The sequence below is a fragment of the Xiphias gladius genome, chromosome 14 (genome assembly GCF_016859285.1).
Source record: "Xiphias gladius isolate SHS-SW01 ecotype Sanya breed wild chromosome 14, ASM1685928v1, whole genome shotgun sequence".
In the NCBI taxonomy this organism is placed as follows: domain Eukaryota; kingdom Metazoa; phylum Chordata; class Actinopteri; order Istiophoriformes; family Xiphiidae; genus Xiphias; species Xiphias gladius.
The window spans coordinates 22,749,096-22,762,427 of NC_053413.1; the positions used below are offsets into that span (position 1 = coordinate 22,749,096).

Sequence of the window (13,332 nt, forward strand, 5' to 3'; positions counted from 1 at the left end):
GTTACTTAGGTAAAAGAACGAAAGTATAATCACTAGATAATGCTTTCTCATGCATTAATGTTAAGGAAGAGTGTCATTGTTGTAATTGTTTAGGGGTAGCTAATGTTTAACTGTTTTACATGAGGCTGCAACTAATGATTGTTTTAATTATGGATTAATCTCCTGATTAGATTCTCAAATAATCGGTCAATCGTTTGGTTTGTTGAAAGTAGTGAGAAATGCTCATCACGTGCCCAGAGCCCAAACCAACAGCCCACACCTCAAAATTATTAAAATAATAATAATAGTTTAAGTTTTAAAATAATTAAAAGGAAAATAAGCAAATTCTTACATCTGAGAAGCTGGAGCCATGAAATGTTTGGCATTTTTGAATGAAAATCACTTAAATAATTATAGTTGACAGTTAATTTTACATCAATTTGCAAATCGATTAATCAACTAATTGTTGCAGCTTTACTAGTACATACTGTTGGGTACTTTAATCTACACCGTAGCATATTTTAACAGCTGTTTTTATGTTTTGTATGTAAATTAGGTAACTAAAGCTGTCAGATAAAAATAGCGGAGTAAAGAGTTCAATATTTCCCTTAATTGTAGTGAAGCAGAAGTATAAAATGGCATGGAAAGAAAATACTTAAATAAAGTACAAGTACCTCAAATTTGTACTTAATTGCAGTACTTGAATAAATGTACTTAGTTACTTTCCATCACTGGTTTAGTTAAAAAGATAGACACAATTCAAAGCTCAAATCTTTGGAGGCTTTTGGAGGCAGGACAGACTCATTTTTTAAAGACAACAGGTGAGTGCGTTTTATCCAAACGGTCGCACCGGTGTCAGCAGTGTTCCATATGTGACTTACCTCAGTTGACCGACCCCGCTCCCTTGGACTGCTCTGTGAAAAAAAACCAGCACCTCTGTCCGCTACTGCGCCATCTCCAAATAGCGTTGCGTTAGCCTTGTGGCTAGAAGAAAGCTAGCTCACTGCTTAGGGGGCGAACCTGTGGTGCTCCGAAAGGACGACCTAAGTAACGATTTGACAGATTTTACCGAAAGCAAGACATTTTACTCGTAAAGGTCGTGGTGAGTATTTTGTTCCCAGACATTTTTAATTTTTCCTTCCTTTTTCTTTTCTTTTTGGAGTTTTTTCGACGATGTTTTTCTTTTTTCTTTTTTTGCTATTTTGCGAGGGGACAGATCGTAATGTGCTGGCTAGCGAGGTAGCTATCTTAGCTAACTCGAAGACGCTCGTCCCCCTCAAACACACGAACGCTGCTTGTGGTTTTTAGAGAACACGACGGTTTGGATGCACCTTAGCTACCGTCTCACCGCCTTTTTAGCTTTATTTTTGTTGCGTTTATTGTGAAGACTTCTCCTTGACGGGACTGATTTTGTTTTTGCCAGCCCTCCAGCTAGCTAACTAGCTAACCGTCTCCTTTTAGTTTGATAGCCGCAGCTTCATCCTGATCTATAATTTGATTACAGATTATCGACTACAAAATGATCAGAATTTTGCAGGTTTTGGTTTTCTTGCAAGCAGAGGAACTGGTCTGATTGCTGTGTATTTTTTATGCTTTTCAAGTGGTGGTCGGCTAACGTTAGCCATGCCAGCCGGCTTTGAGCCCCCGAGGCCAGCGCAGGCCCTGTGTTTCACACTAAAGCCTGGTGGTGGCGCTGTCGGGGTCCAGGCGGGTGTGTTGTGGATGGTTTAGGTAATTTTTCATAATTTCCAGATTTTGCTTTTCTGGCTCATTCTGCTCAGATAGTTTTTTTGATTTTTATTTTTGTTTTTAGCCTTTGTTTTTGTTTTGTTTTTTAAGTGTGGAGTAGATTTTCCCCGTTTTTTTTTTTTTTTTTTTTTTTTTTTTTTTTCTCCTTCCATGATGAAGAGTGATTTTTCAGATTTTTGGAAGCTTCGGACTGCCAGTGGCTTCAGTTTTGTTACATAACGTTACAAATACACATTTTAATAATTAAACGTATTTATCTGAAAGAGTATGATGGCTGTTTGTGTATCCAAATCAACCCACGCCTTCACATTCACTCCTAGGCTGCAGGTACACCCATAAGCTCCATTTAATCTTTTCATTAAAAGCTAATGAACTAAAATAGTGTTTACATAAAGTGGAAAATACTAATAAATTCAAAACAGATCAGTGTAGAATTGCACTTACAGGACCAGGGTATCTGCAGGACTTAAAGTCTTAAAAGTTCTTAAGTTTCATTAGATAATGCAGTAGATAGTAAAATTAGTTATAGCTTGTTTTGTATGTGGTTGTGGACTGTTGGGAAACTTTATACATATATGAACTACAGGTGAGACTAATGCAACAGTGGATTGTGCATGCAGGAAGCTTTTTTGTGGAGTTATGTATTATTACAATTTATTATTATTACTGCTTTCCACTGTGGCCAGGGGCACATTCTAGCAAAAGCTTAAATTGGTTAATCTATCCATCAGTTTTTTGCCACTTATCATGGTGCAGTTCCCATTAATTGATTAATTATACTACTAAGAATTATTGCTTTACTTATATAATAATAATAATAATAATAAGTGTTGGCCTTCTTGTCCCTCATTGTTCTCTCATTTTTTGACTGGTGTGCAAGTGAAAAAATAACTGAATTGCTCTCTGTGTAAGCAAATAAAGTCTTCAACTTAATTTAATACTGCAGAAACCCTAAGGACACTAAAAAGGGGTCCAATAAGAGTATGTATAAAGTAAATCTGCAGCCCAGCATGTATCACATCACATTACTGAGTGCTAATATTGACATCTCTATTTAGTGAATGTACTTTCCACCCATTTCAATTCGCCATGTCCCTGTTTCCTAAATTCCGATGGTGAACCCCCACTCTAGTATTTAGTTTTCCATAATAATCCTACCAACGGTAAGATTACTTACTGTGATACTGATATTTATCTTACTGTTATATCCTACTTGTAGTTTTTATATATTAGAAGTTAGTAATGCTTAGCCTGTATAATACATTGTCACTCCAAACTGATATTGCTCCATGTTTAAGGAGTATAAAATAAGAGTACCACATTTAGACTATAAAGTATGGATTGGCAAAATTCCTCCATTAAAAATTTTCCCCTGAAATTTAATAATTTTGCATCAGGTCATATCTGTCAAACCACTGCAGTCGATTGTTAAATTTGACACCTCAGCAATCACTTGCTTTCAGTTTGTCTAAACATGAAAAAGTGTTTGAGTTCACGTGATTTGTCAGTTTGAGATTTTGAGAGGTTTTTAGGTTTATTTACACACGTAGAATTGTTGTTAAAGTTGATCCCCTGCTGACATTACTCTCTTAAAGGGCTTCACATAGTCCCCTCTGAGCTCCTACAGCCATGTTTCACAAGAGTTACACAAACAAAAGCATGTGTGGACCAATTAGGGCCTACTTTTTCATTGATATGAACTTAATGGTTCTGTCTCTTTGTGTTTAGTCCCAGGTTTAGATTTGTTTTTTTCTTAATAGTTGATCTCTTCTGTATTTTGTCACTTTACACAGCTTATTTTTGATAGTATTAGATATTGCACTGAGACATGCTTTTGGCTCAGGTTGTAGTCCCAAAGTGGATAGTTGTACTGGGATTTTCTTGGACACAGACATCTCTTGTTTTTAGAACTGTTACTTTGTTTGCCTCTTCACTAACTCCTGCACACACACACACTCCAACCAGGTAAGCCTTGGTACAAGATAACCCTGCTCAGCTTGACTGAGGTGTGTTTTCTGTCGCCTCAGTATAATTCGCGAGGGGCGAAGGTGAAGGTCGAGACACCAGCCCAACCAAACTGAACCCAGCCCACAGTGTCAAACATCAGACAGACGACAGCCCTGCACACAGACGCTATGGAGTGAGTGATGAATATTCAGCCCCCTGTCAGGCTGGGGGGGGGGGGGGGGGGTTGGTTACTGTTGCTGCCACTACTGTTTTCATGTTTTCCTATATGAGGGCTCCCTTCCCATCTCCAAATTCGCTCAAGGCTCTGGGCTTCACTCACGTCCTCCTTGGGTGGATTAGAATAATATTAAAAGGGCCCTGTTTATTGGATACTGAGGATAAAACTGGTCAGTACCAGAAGGGTCCAGATTTTTAGCCTGGAAGTCCCCAGTGAATATAAATGAGTGTGGTATTTTTGCTGCTTTACAAATCAAGATAAATCAATCCTTTTCTTATGTGGGAAACAGTATACTAATTAGAGCATCAATGATAGAACATTAGTCAGTAGATATTTTGATAATCAAACAGTCATTTTAGTCTTTTTTCTTTTTTCAAAAATGTGCGTGTTCCAGCTTCTCAAATGTGAGGGTTTTATGATTTTCTTTGGCAAACCTGACACTAACCTGAACATCTTCAGGTTTTGGACTGTTGGTCAGACAAAACGAAACATTTGAAGACGTCACCTTTTAACTTTGAAAAACTTTAACAGGCATTTTTGACTTTTTTTTGTTTGTTATTGAGATTTTCACAATTTTTAATAGTGAAAATACATTAGTTGCAGCACTAATATAAATAAAATAGTGTGATACAATGATTTGAGACTAGATAACTTCTAGGATTTTGGTTATAATGTGGTATAGATTAAATGTTGTCCACTACTGGTCTTAAATGGTGCATTACAGCTTAATGATACCATTTTCTGAACCTATATAACTTAACTGTTAAACAGTAATTTTTTTACTGTTTGCTTTACAATCATATTCACCAGGCTAATTCCAAGAAAACTAAAGAACCCACCCCTAAGTTATTACTGTATGAAAGCACAAACAAACTTACCGTAAATTTCAGTTAATGAATATAGAGGTTTTGAGTTAATATACCGTTCGACTGCTTTTGTATCGCCCAGCTCTAAACCCCAAACACGTTAAACTCTAAACGGGAGGCTTACTACACTGCTTAGAAAAACATCACAAATACTGGCATTTTTGACAAGCCCCAAGTCTTAATATAAGGCCTGTAATATACCATCCAAACCTTCAGGTGGTTACTGGTCCCATTTCTGTAACTCAGGTGGATGTGAAAGATAGTTACCTTGACTTTAAGGACGTGGCTGTCTGTCGTCACAAAGACGTGGTGCGAGTTAATTGATATGTGTTGTTCCTTATAATAACATTCTTTGAAAACTCCTGAAAAACAGCCTTGAATGTTTTGAAAAGGGTGTGTGTTATAATGAACTCAGAAGTATAAACTTGGCTTACCTTTTGTGGGGTGGGTTTTTTATGTTTGTTTTTTTTGGTCCCCTATACACCTCTGAGGTATCTTATTCTTAGTCTTTGAAACAAACCATACAAGACACTGAAGCTCACTTAACTCTTTGAATGCCACGTACAATAGTATCTGGGATGCATCAGGATCAGGCTAATTTAACCTCCTGTTCAACTCAGCATGTTTACATGGCAATACAAAATTTTACATGCAATATAATAGTGTGTGGTATGAAAGAGTACTCTTTAAAAACCTGGTAGCAGTAGCACCACATCTCCTATACTGGAATTGCTAAAATAAAGTGATGGTAATAACTTTATGAATGAAAGTTCTGTTTGCCACGGCTACATCTAGTTGATGCAGTAAAATATCTTTTTTTTTTTTTTTGGTTGTGGACTAAAATATGATTAACGAATGAGCAAAGGTTATTTTGGTGCCAGTACTAGAATCACACATACACTATACTGTGTGATTGTATATGTTTGAGTTTATTGCAGGCCTCTAACATTAATACGTATATAAGTATAATCTGCAAAGTAATTGAACATCATTTGATAGACAGTTTTGTTTTGTTTTTTTTCCCCTCAAATGGAGATTATTTTTTTGTACTGGGAGGAAATTAAACAGCCACACTTGAAACCTGTGGGTATTAACCAAAGAGAGGCTCGTGACAGTTTCTGAGTTATTTCAAAGCATAAATATAAGGACTAGTTTGGACACATGCTTCCTGTTAGTACAATAAGGGTGATCCATAACTTGTGCAGTTTTCTCCTTTGTCATCAGCACTTGTGATTATTTTTGATTTAACCTTGATTTCCCAGGAAACGCTGCTGATCATGTATGCTGCTGTCCTGATTCACAGACCCTACAGCTGGGGACTCTGCAGTAATTCAGTCAACGACAGCAGGAGTAATTCGGAGGGTTGAATGTTACTCATTCTTGCCACTAAACCTGTGTTTGTGTCTGTGTCTTCCTGCTAGTCGTTCACCCACCACCTCCAGCCTGATGGCCAGCAGCAACGTCACCAACAAGACCGACCCACGCTCCCTCAACTCCCGAGTCTTCATCGGCAACCTCAACACCCTGCTGGTCACCAAGGCAGATGTTGAGGCCATCTTCTCCAAGTATGGCAAGATTGTAGGCTGCTCCGTTCACAAGGGCTATGCCTTCGTTCAGTACTCCAACGAGAGGAACGCCCGGGCTGCTGTCACCGGAGAGGATGGGAGGATGATTGTCGGACAAGTGCTTGGTAAGGATTCAGTTCTTGAATTTTTGGAATGAGAAGGGGACATTTTAAAGCAGGACTTTACCAGTAAAGCCACTTTTGAGTTAAGTCCTGCTATACTGGGGCAGTTTGGCAGGACTTAGGTGCTCTTATAACTGTATCTAAATTATAAGAGGATCCTTGGCAAAGCTTCTATATTTATTAAAGGAGGATCCATTAGGATAGCGGTTCCCAACCTTTTAGCTTGTGATCTCTTAACCAATTTTATGCACACGCCTGAGAATAATGTACCCAAAACAAATAATTTTTTTTCTTTTTTTAAAGCACAAAAACGGGAATATAAGGCCAATTCTACGTAAACAGCTGTTGCAGTGATATTAAATCTTAAAATGCTTTGCACAGATGGTATCAGGAAACTTACAGCTTTCAAACAATGTAAAATTTGTCAAGGTTGTGTGAAGAGTGAGTCTGGTACAGACCAAAACACACCTAAAGTAGTTCTTCCAAGTCCAAAGTGTCCCACGGGCGGGATGCTGTATTTTTAAAAGGCTAAAGAGGAACTCCACCAGTTTTACACATCAGATTCTGTTTACAGGTTTTGGAGTAGTTCTGGAGTAAAAAATTGTACGAAGTCTGTAAAGGAAGTGAGTTTACCAGACCTCTGTAGCCTGCTCCTCATCTCTGCTTATCCGCCACTAGCATAACACACCCAAATCTCTGACTGAACTGTTGGTGGCCAAGTTGCTTTACGGGTAATGTAGGCACCAAGTTTTCAGAAGGAAGAAGCATACGTGGAATAAAAAGAACTGAAACGATAAATCGATTCACAGAAAAATAATCAGCAGCTGTTTTGATGATCAATAAATTGTTTAAATAATTTTTCAAACAAAAACAGTGAAAAAATGCCAAACATTTGCAGACTTCAGCCTCTCAGAAGAGAAGATTTGCTGCCTTTCTTCATCATGGTGGACAGAGTTTTGGGGGCTTCTGTTTCGGATGGACAAAACAAGACGTTTGATGACGTCACCTTAAGCCCAACAAAATGTTTTGAGCATTTTTTGATGTTTTTAAAAAAAATAAAACACATTTGATGTAGTTTTCTGTTTTCCTATCCTGTTAATCATCTCACTACCCCTAATATTTACTTTGTGGTCCCCTTGTAGGGTTTCCGACCCCAAGGTTGGGAACCACTGATGTTGGAGACAAAGAGGTTAAAACTGGACAAAATACAAACAAACTAAAAACTATGCTCTTTCTTTGCCAATAAATGTTTCAAGGCTGTGACTTTGAAATGTCAAGTTCTGGTCAAGACATGCAAAAATACTCTGCTTGGAGTAATAATTTGGGTTTGGTATATTTTTCCTACAATAAAATACCTAATTTTCCTCACTGAAAGATCCAGAATTTATAAATAATTAAATATTTTTCATGTGACTGATCCATGATGTGTCCTACACCACTGAACAGTCAATTCTAAGTGTATTGTACGTGCACTGGAGGCTTCAAGTTTCCACATATAGCTTGTGTTAGCATATTGGACCACAATTGGCTCCAATCTACTCTACCTGTGATGAGTCAAAATCATGTTCATACTTACAATTTTTTGACTCATAATTAAGGTGAACACAGAGGAACATTGTTCCTTTCATCAGATGAATACGAAAACATGCCTCAAGTGTCAAACCGCACATTCATCATTCTACTCATTGACGTAATATAACAATTGCTGAGACAAGATGTTCCGGTGTGACTGAATTCAAACTGCTGGCAAAACTCTTGATGCATTGTTTTCCTGTTCATCTCTTCAGCTGGTTGTCTTCAGTTCATAATTAATGCCTTTTGATAACCTTTTACAAAATGGAATTTAAAGGTAAATAATGTTCAGTTTTATAAACAGACCGGCAATAAAAGGGACTCGATCTGTGGTCCTTGTGGTCCTTGGCATCACTCGCTTAATGATCTGGTCTTTTTTTTTTTTCTTTTCTTTTTTTTCTCTCTCTCCCACCCCCCCACCCCACCCTTCAGACATCAATCTGGCTGGAGAACCCAAACCACACAGGTCAAAAACCACAAAACGCTCAGCTGGAGACATGTACAGGTCAGTCACAGTGATAATGTTTTACTAACACTTTCACTGGTGTTAAGTGAGCAAGGCAAGAAAATTACATCACTAACTGTAACAAAGTACCAGAAATGAAAATAAAATCTACAGCTCACCTGATATGAGATGACAAACCTTTGGAAAGAATATGGAAACACTGTGACCGTATCATTTTCCTTCCAAACGCTTCTTATTTTTCTTTCTGAACAGCAGTTCCTCATTTGATCTCGACTATGACTTTCAAAGAGATTATTACGACAGGTGAGTAAAATGTTCCCGTTTGTCTCCCAGTTTTAAAAGAATACACAACGCACACATCAAAATGAAAAATTGCCATTTGACTTTCACTCATCAGTAAAGATTTTCTTTATTTTCTGAACTTCCTCCTGTCCCTCTTGAACATGTTACTTTAACAGCAGTGCACAGTGCAAATGGTGTTGTAAATTAACAATAACACGTGAGGTTCTGTATTTTCGTTCTGTAAGAGTAGTTAGTCTCTTATCTCATTGAATGAAACCTTCCATATTCTCCACAGCTATAAATTCCCACCACAGAGTCTAGACCAGAGTTTCTCTATTTTTATTTGTGTTGCTCTTGTGTTTGAAACCAGAATGTACTCGTACCCGTCCCGTGTCCCCGCTCCCCCTCCCCCCTTGTCGCGGGCCGTGATCCCGTCCAAGCGCCCGCGGGTCAGCCTCAGTGGAGGAAGCAGCCGGCGAACCAAGAGCAGCTTCTCCTCTTCCTCCAAGAGCAGCCAGAGGACTTCTTCTTCCAGAACAAGTGAGCGTCTCCCACTGCCTCCTGAACCATTTAAAAGACTGAATCTGAAGCTTTATCAAGCCCACCAAAAACTATCAAACTAGTGAGGGAAAAATGAATACTGGCACCACCTGAGCTAGTTTGAGTAATGAAGTGGTACACCTGTCATAAAATGAAAAATCCTGTGCAACCTGAAAAGGTTGTAGCTCGACTTTACTTTGTCGAGAAGGTAAAAGGTTGAAGTACAAGGATACATGCTGGCACTGTTCCATTTGCATTAAATTAATTAGAAGTTGTGGTGGACACAAAAAAAAGTGCTGAAACAATGAAGATTTGATAATCAGTCATTTATCAAACAAACCTGGGACACTAGCTGGCCTCAGAATTTGCTGCTCAGGGGCCTGATCCTTGTATGTCGGATTAAACTGACTTGATTGTTCAAAATACAAAATAATAAGCAACAATCGATTTTGAGAAATTGTGGGGATGGGTTCCAGTAGCTGGTTCAATTTTGGATCTGGTTCCCAGTCTGCTATCCAGCCCCATTAAGTTCTGATGCTAACGAGTTTTAAATCGAACCGTTTATTTACTCTTTTCTTTAATTTTGTGGTAGCAAAGATCAAGGAAGAAAACATGCAGGTAGCATTAGCAGTTTATCATTTCTACCCAGCGTTGACTGTCGCTTTGGCTAGTATAAATGACCGCAGCACATTATATCAGCTGGAGATAACTATTGTTAACAGTGTAACGGCTACAACTGAAGCTTAGTCTGCTGGTTAATGTGCTCTCTCCAAGCCTCTGACTGGACTCTGCCAAAGATTGCATGTGAATGAAAAAACCAATCACTCTGTAACATCACTCCACAACCGCCAGTAAATTTTGCTTTGTCCTTCAACAGAGTGGAGACTCTTCTGTACAGAAATGACCAGCTGATCATGGGATGTTAAATACAGTCCCAGTTCAATCTTTTTTATTTATTTTTTTTAATGCAGATAGTGAATATTTGGAGCTCATTAACCTCATAGTTTGGAGTCAAGACCTCCATTGTTTTGATCAAGATGTCGGTGAAGTCACAGGTGTAAAAATCAGTATGTTCCTGCTGTTATTTCAGTGTGTCAGAACAAGCAATATCTATCAACAGTCAATATTTCATATCTTCTGCTGCTCCGCTCAGGTAAAAATTAGTCTAGCTTCATTAAGTTATATAGTAGCTACCATTAAATATTTATAATTATTTATACACTAGTTATTCATAACTTTAGTTGCGTTCAAATGGTGAAAGTTAAACTTGATGAGATTTGATAAGTGATTCAGACTTAATAAGTGGATTTGATACTGGATTCAGAGCCAATAAAATGCGATCGAACCCCAGCCCCAAAGTAATTGTTAGATTTTAGAGCCGAGATGATTAGTCGATCAACAGGAAGTTAAGCAGCAACCATTTTGATAAATTAATTATTGGATATATTCTCACATCTTTGCGTTTTGGACTGTTGGTTGGAAAAAACACACTATTTAAAGATGGGTTGTTGTTTTTTTTCCACTATTTTGTTAAACTTGACAGGCGATACATTTAAAAAATGTTGATCATTCAAGAATGACAATAAAAGGTTAGTTGCAGTCTAGGTTTGATTTATTGAGCACAAGCAAACCCTTTTAGCCGAGCTCAGTTTAAGTTTATGGTCAGTGGACAGATATGTGTTTGTGTGAAAGGAGATTTAGTTTCACTATTCACGAGCACTTTCTCTCCATCGTACTTGATTCCAGTTGCTCATCCAGAAGTCCTCCTTACACTCGTTCTCCCTCCCTTTCCTCTGCAGTGAAGGTGGACGAGCTGCAGACCATCAAGCGGGAGTTGACCCAAATCAAAAGCAAAGTGGACGACCTGCTGGAGAGCCTGGAGCGCATGGAGAAGGACCACAGCAAGAAGTCAGGTACGGCGGGAAACCCTGTGTGTTTTAATGGGGAGTGTCATAAAAAAAGACACGATAATTCAACTAGATGGGTTCTAGACTAAAACTGACAGTGAAACATGACAGTATGACTGAGATCTGTCTGTACTAATACAGTCAAAGTCTGAACATCAGAGCCAGGCTACTGCCCTGCTTTTTTTTTTTTTCCCAACAAGAAACAGAAACAACCCAGAGAACTTCCTTTAACGTAATTTCATATAATAGATCATTATTTCTGAGTGTGTCTCCATGTTTGGCAGAAGCCAAGAGCATAAAAACTGAGCCAGGAGAGGTGACTTCACCACCGCACCCAAGCAACAAGAAGGACGATGGGATAAAGAGGGAGAGGGAGAGCCAGGAGATGAATGACTCGGATGAGGAGGAGGAGGAAGAGGAGGGAGATCTACTGGAGGAGGAAGAGGTGAGACTCCTTCATCCAGGGGCCCTTTCACAAAAGCAATTTGAAAGCTCCATTTACACACAAATCGCAAATGTTGGCAGCATCAGATTTCACAAATGATAGTCAGTCACAAATTTAGTCTTTAGGTAATTAGGTAACAAATTTAGGTAATTTAGTTTTACAGGGCTCTTGTATGCTAATTAATGGTTCGCAAGTTTGTTTCAATTAGCTAAATGTGTAAAAATGAATGTGAGAATTGGACATTTTTTGTGCTGGAACAATCAGTCAGTTAATCAACCAGTACGAGTATTCAACAGATGGTTTAAGCCACTTGACAAGCAAAATGCCAAACATTCACTTATTCCAGTTTCTCTCATTTGAAGATTTACAGAATTTTTTATTTTATTTTATTTTTTGTCACTGTAAATGGAATCAACAAAACAAGCTCTTTTAAGATGTCACCTTGAAAATTTTATTTATAATTTTTTTTTAAATTTACCAGAGAAAAGAGCGAAAAATTGATCAGCAACAGTTCGTTACACAAGGATTTAAGAATTGTTGCCTAATCTTAAAGACAGAGCATGTGAAAAAACAGTTTATCTGAGAGAAACATTCCCGTTTCATAAAACGGTGCGCACTCCATAAAAATCCTCAGGAGGAAGATAATCACTTTGAAACAAATCGTCAAGCGTATCACCACCAATGTACAGAGAGAGAAATGAAACACCACTGTTTGCCAGTTCTAGTCATTTTATTAAAGCCCAAAATGATAACAAAACCCTTGAAGTTGGTGCCTTTTTAAAAAAAAAAAAAATGTATTTATTTATTTAAATATATAATGGCATATTTAAAACTCCCAGATTCATCTCATGAACCCGCTGTTGTTGTTCCATTGACTTTAGTTAATTGCATTTCATTTTTAAATCAGTTTTCTGATACAAACTGCTTTGTCAAACTGTGCAGGTGAAGAGTCAGGAGAGGGAGGAGGAGGAAGAGGAGGAGGAGGAGGAGGAGGAGGAGGAAGAAGGAGAGCACGTGGAAGGTGACGATGATGCTGACAGTGTCAACGGTGAAGAGGACTCGTAGGCTCAGACCACACCGACACATGCAGCGTACACACAGCTTCCAGTAGGAACTCGGACTCTGTTTTAACACTCATATTGTAGATACAAAAAGTAAACGTGTACACACACACACACACACACACACACACACAAGCATGGTGCGCACACAAAATTATTCCATTGTCCCTAATGCCGGTTGTGTTGGGTTTATTTTTTTTGTTTGTTTTTGGTTTTTGTTTTTTGTTTTTTTGTTTCTTTGGCCTGTTATCCAGTATCACTGTAACCAGAATAGTTAGCTGTTAGTTTCAGTTTGTGTTTTTACTGCGTCGTTACTTGTCTTCGGGAGAAGACAGAAACATGGACTGTTAATGTTCTCAGAGACGACATCTCGATGGACATGTCTTAATGCGAGGACGGAATTTCAGCTCCAAAATACCGCTTTTAGGTTCATTGTGTTTGTTTTCCTCATCAGTGAGTTTGACCTTGTGTGTCTGTATGTTAATGTCAGTTTTTTATACTATTCAGTTTCAGTTTAACTGTAAAGGAATAAATTGCAATAAAATATTAAAATTGGATGTGCCTTTATGTTTTTTTTCCACAAACTACATTGG

The 13,332-nt window shown here is 38.2% G+C and overlaps 2 protein-coding genes across 4 annotated transcripts in view; one reads left to right on the plus strand and one right to left on the minus strand.

The window, feature by feature from the left end:
* Window positions 1-985, minus strand: part of LOC120798804 (zinc finger protein GLIS1) — a 58,248-nt gene extending 57,263 nt beyond the window's left edge. The window contains exon 1 of the mRNA XM_040143455.1: window positions 861-985. The gene's annotated coding sequence lies outside the window, so the exon portion shown is untranslated. The remainder of the gene's footprint in view (window positions 1-860) is intronic.
* LOC120798805 (heterogeneous nuclear ribonucleoprotein C) lies at window positions 968-13,269 on the plus strand. Of its 3 annotated transcripts, none has more exons than XM_040143456.1 (9): window positions 968-1,081; window positions 3,756-3,868; window positions 6,201-6,469; window positions 8,471-8,543; window positions 8,757-8,807; window positions 9,157-9,326; window positions 11,126-11,239; window positions 11,518-11,678; window positions 12,621-13,269. In XM_040143456.1, the coding sequence occupies exons 2-9, from the start codon at window positions 3,864-3,866 to the stop codon at window positions 12,741-12,743; spliced, it is 966 nt and encodes a 321-aa protein (XP_039999390.1). In that variant the 5' UTR covers window positions 968-1,081; window positions 3,756-3,863; the 3' UTR covers window positions 12,744-13,269. The 3 variants fall into 3 exon arrangements, with proteins under 3 accessions (XP_039999390.1, XP_039999392.1, XP_039999393.1); XM_040143458.1 differs by having other exon boundaries at window positions 11,521-11,678; XM_040143459.1 differs by having other exon boundaries at window positions 8,760-8,807.
* The last annotated feature ends 63 nt before the right edge of the window (window positions 13,270-13,332 follow it).

Bases quoted from the DNA above. Each gene is read 5' to 3' on its own strand.
- LOC120798805 (XM_040143456.1), top strand. The intron at 6,470-8,470 runs GTAAGGATTCAG...CCCACCCTTCAG, and splicing joins GATTGTCGGACAAGTGCTTG to ACATCAATCTGGCTGGAGAA. The intron at 11,679-12,620 runs GTGAGACTCCTT...CAAACTGTGCAG, and splicing joins ATCTACTGGAGGAGGAAGAG to GTGAAGAGTCAGGAGAGGGA.